The sequence below is a fragment of the Acinonyx jubatus genome, chromosome C1, assembly GCF_027475565.1.
Source record: "Acinonyx jubatus isolate Ajub_Pintada_27869175 chromosome C1, VMU_Ajub_asm_v1.0, whole genome shotgun sequence".
NCBI lineage: Eukaryota > Metazoa > Chordata > Mammalia > Carnivora > Felidae > Acinonyx > Acinonyx jubatus.
The window spans coordinates 37,070,640-37,080,196 of record NC_069381.1 but is presented as its reverse complement, the minus strand read 5'-3'; the positions used below and the strand labels follow the sequence as shown (position 1 = coordinate 37,080,196).

Below are 9,557 nucleotides of genomic sequence, written 5' to 3'. Positions count from 1 at the left end.
TACAGCTTTCTAGGCTGGTACGCGTCTACGCCGACCTTAAAGAACAAAACAATCACGCTCCAAAACGCCAATGAACATTTGTTTTGCGCTCAAATACCCTGACAGACGAAACGCTTAGGAGGCTGAATTATCCTGTACGACCTTTGCCCACCTCAAGTTCTCTTTCACCGTTTCCCCATAAATCCCAGAGCGCCAGCCCCAAGGACAAATGTGAGCTGGGTCTCATCATCCCGGTTGGTCCTCCAGGACGCATCTCCAGTCCTTAGCCTAGACAACCTTTGGAACCACGTATCGTAATAATTTAGGCACAAACCCAAACTCGCCTCTCTTCTCTTTGGCTGGATGCGCAGGGTATGAATTAAATTCCGAATCCGGTCCGTAAAGACCCTATGTGAGCTGCCTGCTCCAACAGCTCGAAATCCTACGAGGCACGCTCCACACTCAAAATCTTTTCTCCTTTTCTCTTGCAGGGTCCCTCGTTTAAACAGCATCGGCGCCTTTATTCGCCTGACCCTATGCGAAGGAAAACCCGCCTGATCGGTCATTGTCTGGTCCGCGACCGCCCCCACCCCCGCCCCAATCAGTGTCACAAAAACGCCCCTTTCAACGGATTCCAAACCCTCTTCACCCGGGCTCACCGAGCCTTCAACTTCATTAAGTGCGCGCTACGGCGGCTCTGGAGGAGGCGAAGTTTAAATAAACCCGAGCGGAGAGGGAGGAGGGGTGGGCCTGGGGAGGGTTGCTAGTTGAAGGGGAGAGAGAGAAGTGTTTTTGAAAAGGGGAAAAAAGTCATCAGGGGAAAAGCGCTTTGTAACCACGAAGACGCGCCCGCTGTGGCGAGAACAAATTGGATATGGAGGGGAAGTGTCCGCCCCCACCTCAACTCCCGCTCCTGGGTGGTCCGGGGAGCCCCAGGAGAAAAGAAAGATGGGGAGGAATCGGCGGTGAAAAGAATTAACCACTTTAATTGGGCTGCAAGAGAGAAGTGGGGAGAGGTTCACCGATGTGCCTCGATCACCCAAACCTAATGCCCTTCAATAAATTAAAATAAAATGCCCGCCCCTGGTCGTGGCTGAAAGACGTATGTCAAAGTTTGAGAATCAAGGCTGTTCTCAGCCATAGAAAGTAAATCTGCAAGATGGGGTAAATTCTGTCCGGAAAGACCCCTCCCCCTCCTTGTGGCCTCGGGCCTCCCGGCGCCGGATGAAAAGGAATGAAATTGAACGAAATTGAACGAAATGAAGTGAAATTGACCAGTGAAATTCGCCAATTTTCTTCCCCTTTAAACTGCCGGCTCTCAACAGCACTCTCTGAACCCCAGGCCGATTTCTTAGCATTTTTTTTTTCTCACCTCGAGAGATGAAGGTGTGCCCTGGATATTTTCTTATTGTCACCGATTGTTGGGGCCTGCGGGGGTAGAAGCTCAGTTGTCTCTACCAGGACTGGGAGGGAACCCACAGAAGCTGCTCCAGATGGGATGGCCTATTTTCTCCTCCCAGGAGGCTGATCCCTAAGTAAGCCACCTTACACAGAACACGCACCCTTTGCACCCACGGGGTGGGAAGGAGCCATTTACAGAATCCCTCTGGTCTGTGGATTGGGAGGAACAAGACAGAGGGCTCTACCTTACAAATCTGCAATTCCCTCATCCTTCTTCCTGCTCTTCCCTACAGTCCAGGTCTCAGGTGGGTCCTTGCCAGTTCCTCATTTACAGGTTCTGGGCCCACACAACCCAAAGGACTCTCAAATTCCAAACACCCTCCCATCTCCCCTGCCTTCAGTAGTGCAGGTCTCTCAGCAATTCTTTTTTTGGTCTTTTTCAAGGCTAGTTGGGCATCTGTGGCTTCTTTCTGCCCACCCCACCCCCCAGCCATAATCTGAGCCAGATCTGGCCTTCTTGGCCCATGGTGAAACTAGGATCTGAACCATGGGTCTGTGGCCTCAAGTTTCTTAGAAGCCCCTGGAAGGGTGCATCTCACTCTTCCCAATGCTCGTATTTCTATCTTTTCCTGCTACGGACCCTCTGACACACATATAGATAGATACAAGCAACATGCTCAGATGAATTCACACACACACACACACACTTTCACAATCACACACTGAGGAGTCCAGAAGGATCTGCTGCTTCTCCTGGAAGTAACAGCTGAAGCAGTTATCTATCTATCCACCTTCTGGCTGACTTAATTTTTTTCTCTTCTAAAGAGGAAAAAACCAACTGATAAATCTTTTACCTGCAGCTCCAACCTAATACCTGGGAGTGACACACTCATGGTAAATGAGACCATGCACGCTACAAAATGTTTTATTGAGGGGCAAACACACACATGGTCATGTCCAACCGTTCTCAAAAGAAATGAAATCAAACTCCGCAACCGAAGCCAACCAAGCAGCCAGCCAGAGCCATTATCCCCGTATCAGCAGGCATGTCGCTCTTTTGACCGGTGACTCTAACCTTACTTCTTGTGGGCTGTTTGATAAAACCCTGGGAAGGTGGCCCACCGCATTCTACCTCCCTACCCTCCCGCAGTGTCTCCACGAGATGGAGGAGAAGGCACCTCACCTCTGGCAAAGGGGCTGCATTTACTCCACGCGCCTCCAACCTTGTCTCTCCTCCACTGGGGAATGGGCTGAGAGACTTCGGAGCCTCTCCTCAGACAGGAGACCAAAGCTCCTCAGCCCTGGTGTGTTCTTCCTACCCTGATCCTGGTTCTGACCCTCCTTCTACAGAGCACTCTGTCCTCTACCTCTTCCTCCTTTCCTACTGTTGCTGATGCCTGAGAATCTGGCTCAAGAGGTCTGTGGGGCTTCTCCCTGCTTGACCCTCTCAAGTTCTCTACAACTGGTTCCCTGACCCTGTCTTCCTCCTTCAGTGTGTCACCCACCGTCACCCAACACTCGCCCTCAGCGTGCATCTATTTTCCGTGAAGGCAGCACTGCCTCTTTCTGCACCTCCGTATTTCTCCTTCTCTATTTCCGCGGTTGAATGTACAGAGAAAGAGCTAACTAACCATCTTTGTTTCCCCCAAAGCATCACCTCTCGCCTAACATGCTTGCGAGTCCAGCCACCTCGAGTCCCAGGCACAGGCAGCAAGCTGGGAAGCTCAATGGGCTTATGGAAGACTCAGCCAGCCCGATGGTTTTGCAGTAGGTTCTGGCTCTGAGCAAGACTCAGGGGTTCAGGAGGTTTGCTTTAACAGAGTAGGAGGACCGCACTAACTCTCCCCTTTGGCTCATAGTGTGCACTTCTAACTCTTGCAGGCTGGAGGAGAGAGGGGTTCCACAGTCCCCAGTGCAAGCTTTTCACTCTGACCAGTCCACGGTGGTGAGGGGGAGGGGTATCCAAGGAACGATCTACAGCGGCTAAAAAGAAATCTCTCTCCTCTCAGGGACTCAGAAAAAGACTGTGACAGAGAATCACAAACAGACCCACATTCATGAACTTGCAGAGGAATAAAAAACACAGCTATCCTAAAATACAACTCACCTCCCCCTCCCAAAGAAGGGCAAAAAGCAGGGATATGTGATGACCCTCAGAAACACAAACAGGAATCACAAGCTCCACAAAAGCCTCCACACACAGAGGCGTACAGAATATGCATCAAGACACATTCACTGAAACTGTACTTCATGGGTATAATGGCCATGAGCACTGGGCACCCAAATAAGCCCAGGCCACACTAAAGTCTAAACGAGAAGATGAGAGTTCCCAGGTGCATTCGAAACAAAACCTCTCTGCAGAACCCCAGGCGGATATTTAGGACCAGAGTGAAAATGAAAGTGCCAGAGGGGTCACAGGCTTCCCAGAATCCTGGCCCCATTGACAGCCATAGCCAAGGACACGATATCCCCTGTACCCAATAAGCCCCAGCCCTCATTTACCTGTCTGGGCTGCCCAGCGCCCTTCCTTACTCCCTCTCTGCCCCGGAGCTAGGGGTCTGGGAGAGCCCCAACTGGCAAAGGGGAGTGCAGGCAAGCAGACAGAGCTGGTGACTGCTGAGTTCACATACCTTTATTCAACTGACACCAATGGGGAATGGGAGGGGGGGAAGACAGATTTTTCTTTTCTTCCACACAAACCATCAGACGATTTCAGAGTCTCCCCGCAGTGGAGAAGTCTAAATCAATGCACACCCAGTGGACAGAGAACGCAGATAGCAGCCCGCTGTACAGATATTTACACATAATTACAGGACCCCCTGCCACAGGATGTGCCCTTGCCCACCCCACCCCCACCTCTCCAGTCCTTGACCCAGACCCTCCTCTCCCACCCCAACCTCATTGCCTTAGCTACAATAAATATCCCAGGGCCTGGGACAGAGCAGAATGCTGTGAGGGCTGCCGGCCCTGGATGGCTGGACCCAGCCGGCCATGGGAAAGGGGAAAAGTTCCTTCAAAAGCACCCCCCAACACAAAAGAGGGAGGATGTTCCTCAGCGCAGTGGGATCCAGAGCTTCTGCAGGGATTGTGGAGACCCCTCACTTAACCTCTCCGTTCAACTTTGCCTGTGTAGAAACTGCTTTAGGCTTCAGAGAAAATGAACTTCCTTGGAAAACAGCAAGAAATAAAAAGTTGAAATTTTCTTTTAAGCACAAAGCGGATAATAAGTGTCTTTAAATTATAATATTGGACAAGCAGGGCCTCAAAGTTGGGGAAGAAGTAAGGGAGAGGCAGAAAGGGAGACCTCTCTGTGCGCAGTTGGTGTTTCTGGCGGAATCCGCAGGGCCTGGGCAGACATCCCTCCGGGAAAGCATTCCTCCGGGGCCTCTGAGAGGCGCAGAGGCTGGGAAAAAGTGAAGGCTCCCCCCAACCCCCCGCCGCCCCTTTAACTGCTCAAATTGGAATGGGATCATGAATTGCGACTTCATCGCGTAGACCTGGGCCTCTCCCTGAGCGATGGAGCCCGCTTCGTCCCAACTATCGGCAAGATTCTGAGCATGGAGCCTGTTCCTGAAGTGCCAAGTCACGCGCGCCGACTCAAGGTCTGGAGACTCTTCATAAATAGACTCCCTGAGTTCCGCTGGGACCGCAGGAGCTCCCGGGAGAGGCTGAGGAGTGCGGGCCTAACTGGCCCTGAGCTCGACGTGGTCAGAAGTGGCAGCCACTGAGGCTGGCGACTTTGCTGGCAAACGGGGGCCCTGAGGACAGGAGCGCGTCCCCGGGATGCGAGAGGCGGATGTGGCCGGCCACGGGAGCTAGGGCTGGAGCAGTCAGCATGGCCAAGACCTGGGCTTGACCCCCAGGACCCGCCGCCGCCGCGAATGGCGATCCCGGGGAGCCCTCGCCTCCGCCCGGGGGTGCTGCCCCGCCGCCACCGTGGCCCATGATGTGGTCTATAGAGAAGGAAGGCCTCTGGCCGGCCGCGGCGCCCCCGCCGCCCGCACCACCACCCGCGTCCGTCTTGAGGCCCTGGCGCAGGAGGGCGGTGGACAGACCGGCCGCGGTGCCGGCTGCGGGAGGGCTCAGCGACGCAGGGTAGAAGGCTTTGGCACAGCCCAGCTCCGCGCCAAGGAAGGCGGGCAGGCCTGCGGGGCCAGGGCCCGACCCTGTGCCCGGGGCAGGCGCAGGGGCCGGAGCCGAGGCTGCGCCCGCGAACACCGAGGCCGTCGGAGGTCCAGGTGGAGGAGCAGCGGCGCGGCCCGGGGGTACCGACAGCTGACAGGGCGCGGCGGCGGCGGCGGCGGCGGCGAAAGCGAAGGCGTGCGGGTGTGGGTGCGGGTGCGGGGCTGGGCCCGGCGGGGGTGCGCCGTAGGCCGGGAGCGCCAAGCCGTAGCCGTAGCCGTAGGCGCCGTAAGCGGCAAAGCCCGGCAGGAAGGCGCCGGGATCCCCCGCCGCCGCAGCCCCGCCACGCAACAGCAGCTCCGGATGAGGGTGCGTGTGTGGATGCGGCGGCGGTAGCGGCTGCCGCTTGAAGCGTTTGCGGCGCCGCAGGAAGCTGCCGTTGTCGAACATGTCGGCCGACTCTGGGTCCAGCGTCCAGTAGTTGCCTTTGCCCGGGTTGCCCGGCTCGCGGGGAATCTTGACGAAGCAGTCGTTCAGCGAGAGGTTGTGGCGGATGCTGTTCTGCCAAGCGGGGAACTTCTCCCGATAGTAGGGGAAGCGGCCGCTGATGAACTCGCAGATCTCGCTCAGCGTCAGGCGCTTCTTGGGGCTCTGCAGGATGGCCATGGTGATGAGCGCGATGTACGAATAGGGCGGCTTCACCAGCGGGCTCCGCGTCGCCGCGCCCCCCGACGGCGGTCCCGGCCCGGGCCCCGCCGCGCCCCGGGCCGCCGCCGCGCCTGGCCCGGGGCTTCCCGCTGCGGCGGCCGCCGCCCCCCGGGACGCTAAGGCTCGTGGCTCGCCGTCCGAGCAGCCGCCGGACTCCTCTTCGTCCTCTGCTGCGTCCGCCTCAGCTTCCTCCGGGGGAGGCTCGGGGCCGTGGGGGAGCACGTCCCGGGGGGCGCGGGGCCCGGAGCGGGCAGGGAGCTCCCCCCCACCGCTGCCGCCGCCGCCGCCCACCACGTCTATGTCTGCGTCGGCCTCGGACAGAGCGGCCGGGGAGCTCTCGGAGGACATGATCTCGCAGCAGCAGCTGCCCAGGGTCATGGTGCCGCCGCCGCCACCGCCGTTCTCCCGGCTCCGCTCCGGCCGCGGCTCGGGCTCCGCCGCGCTGCCTCTGGGGCGAGTGTGTTTTGCGCGCGGGCGGGGAGGGGGCGGGGGACTGAGGCGGGTAGGGAGGGGTGTCCCCAGCTCCGCAGCGCCCCCTCGTGGCCCAACTAGCCGCTCTCACCTCTCGGTGAGCACCCGACTGGCTGCTCCCTCCTCTGCCCCGGGAGCCCCAGCAGGGCGCCTGCACCCGGGGCGCGGGCGGAAGAAGCTGAGGCTTCCCCTGACCCCGGCCGGTCTCGGCCCCCGGTCCCTCCCGGGATGGGGGGTAGGGGGATTAGTCCCTCCCGCCTCGCGGCTGCCTAAGGCGGAAGAGCGCGAACCCGGGGCGGAGCTCCCCGAGCGGGGTGGGGCGGGACGGGAGGGGGCGGGCGGAGTGCCTCGGCGGAGGGGCCCGGCGGGAACCAACAGCCGCCGCGGCGGGAGCTGGCTCCGGTGGCCGGAGGCGGGTCTTTCCTTTCCCGCAGATCCCGCAAACGCTCCGCTCCCTGGAGCCGCTGCCTTCAGTGCGCTCAGACCCTGGATGTTAAGGTTCACGAGGGCGCAGCTGGCGCCGGGAGAAGTAGCGACGCCCCCACCTATCTTCTTCCCAAGGCAGCGCCTGGGGGCCACCAAGACCGAAGCGCAGTTGGAGCGCAAGCCGGAGAAGCGCGGACGCAAGCTGCCAGCGCGGGGCCCGCCGGAGCCCGAGCGGCTTCCGGGCCAAAGGGAGACGCACTTGAGTGATCGCGAGGAGCAAACTTGGCGCTCTCGGCCCCGGGCCTCGGAGAGGTGAGAGATTCCGGCTGCGCTCTTCTCCTCCCTTCCAAGGCCGAGACCCCGCCACACATCCTCTTGCGGCGCCACGGGACTCCAGACGCGGGAGTGTGTGCGGGAAGACCCGGGAGCGCGTCGCCCGCCTGTCGGGCTCTCCCCGAAGCTTCTCTGCGGCGCTCTGGCCGCATTCCGGGAGCCCGGACCGAGCCATCGCTCTGAGTTTGCCTGTACTCCGCCCTTTTTCGTCTTTGTATCCGTTTGTCTTGGGCTCAGTGACTCTGTGTCTCTCGCCTTCAGTGACTCTCTGCCTCCGTTTCCAGTGGAAACCCTGCGTTTGTCTGGGTGTCTCTGGGGGTCGAGAATCCCTCGTTCAATTTCCCCCACCCCCCAGTCGCACTGCAGGGCTGCCCCCCCCCTTTCTGGCCGGCCCCGGACCCTTAGGCTCTACGGACCAGCAGCAGGACCCCCACAGAGACCTTCCTCAATGAACCCTGACCTCAGCCCTGGGCCAGCGTTGCCTCATCTCTCAGGATCCTGTGCACACAAGGTTGGTCCTGTGCTCTTCTTCTCACCAGCCGGGTTTCTGCCCATCCCATTAAGTCTCTTTCTCCCCTGACCAGGAACCCAGCAACCAGTATCTCCAGCTCAGACTGGGCCCGTCTCAACCCGGGAGGGGGGGTGAGACAGAGGTGAGGGCACTGGTTGTGGGCAAGAACTGAGCTGATGGACGGGCTGCTGCCCCGCCAGCGCCGCGCAGTGGTCAAAGCTCCGGCATGCGAGGCCTGAGACCCAGCACCCTCAGCCTTTACAAGGCTGTATGACAATCAGCAAGCTCCTTCCCCTACCCAGCCTCAGTTTTCTCCTTTGCCTAGTAGTTCAGAGCAGGGACTCTGAAATTCGGCTGCTGGGATTCTGGTCCTGGCTTTATTATTTCCCAGCTCTGTCACCTTGGGTAAATTTCTTAAACTCTTTGTGTTCTATTTCTTCTCCTATAAAAGTGAGATTTAAAAGCACCTACCTCATGCTAATACCTAAAAGTAGCTATATCACTCTAGGCTACTTAGGAAGAGGGTATTGCGAGCACTTTGCAGACTCTTGGGGAGAGAGAAAGAAGGTGGGGGTGGGGTAGCCTCCCATCCTGATCCCAAGCTCTGGTCTAGCCTTCGACTGGGTTACCTCTGCTGGGATAACTGAGTTATCTAACCCTCTCGGGTCACTGCTGAAGTAGGTCCCCTGAAGATAAGTGCTGGGAGAAGGGTGGGGGCTGCAGCTTCTGCAGGCTGTATCTCAGCAGGGTTGATGTGAGAGTGAATACATTCTCTCTTTTATCTAAGTCTCCAGTCTATGGAATAATCTGGTGTAAATGTAACTCTCCCATTCCACGGATGTGGCAACAGAGGCCCAGAAGGAGGAAGGGACTCACCTAGGCTCCTACAAGATAGAGCAGGGCTGGGTGCTTGTCACTTAATCTTCATGATAGAGGTCTCCATCCTCCCGCGCCATCTGGCTAAGAGCAGAGGAGAGTGCAAGCAGGTCTGGCTGCTCTTATCCTGGGAGAGAAAGTCCTCGGATCCCCTCACAACCACACACCTCAGACCAAGGGGATCCACCTAGCGTGATGGGTGTACATAAACAGACTGTCTTTGGAGAGAAGAGAAGAGGGCCAGTCCTCAAACCATGGACAAGAAATTGGGCAGGGACTAGAGGCCTTGAGGGATTGGAATTTTCTAGGAGATAAGGCCCTCTAGGGGGGAAAAAAAGGGGAAAAAAAGATGAAGGGGCTTTGGAAAGAAATTTTTTGCATCAGCCTAAATAAGCTCATACCTAGGTTGCTAGAGTTAGCAGATTTATTTTATCTGGCAACCTACACATACCCTAAGCTTATTACTTCATGGAGACTCTCCCACACTCACAGACACCCCACACTGTGTACCACATATCAGCTCCAGCCCAGCTCTCTCTGCTAGTATCTAAGAAAATAGAAAAATGACATTGGCATCGTCTTACTACATCTCACCTTCAGAATGTCTTCATTTCTAAAGTGGCAGGCATGAACCAGTAACTCCCTTCTTTGTCAGCACTCTCGGATTCCCCAGGCTCCAGCCTCCTGCCCAACTTCAGGGTAAGACCGGCTGAGGCATTTGCTGCCCAGA

At 57.7% G+C, this 9,557-nt stretch overlaps 1 protein-coding gene across 1 annotated transcript; it reads right to left on the bottom strand.

Moving 5' to 3' along the window:
• Nucleotides 1–4,242: 4,242 nt before the first annotated feature.
• FOXD2 (forkhead box D2) lies at nucleotides 4,243–7,024 on the bottom strand. Its single transcript, XM_027059255.2, has one exon. It carries the CDS (start codon nucleotides 6,586–6,588, stop codon nucleotides 5,089–5,091), a length of 1,500 nt encoding a protein of 499 aa, XP_026915056.1. The 5' UTR covers nucleotides 6,589–7,024; the 3' UTR covers nucleotides 4,243–5,088.
• Between the last annotated feature and the right edge of the window lie 2,533 nt (nucleotides 7,025–9,557).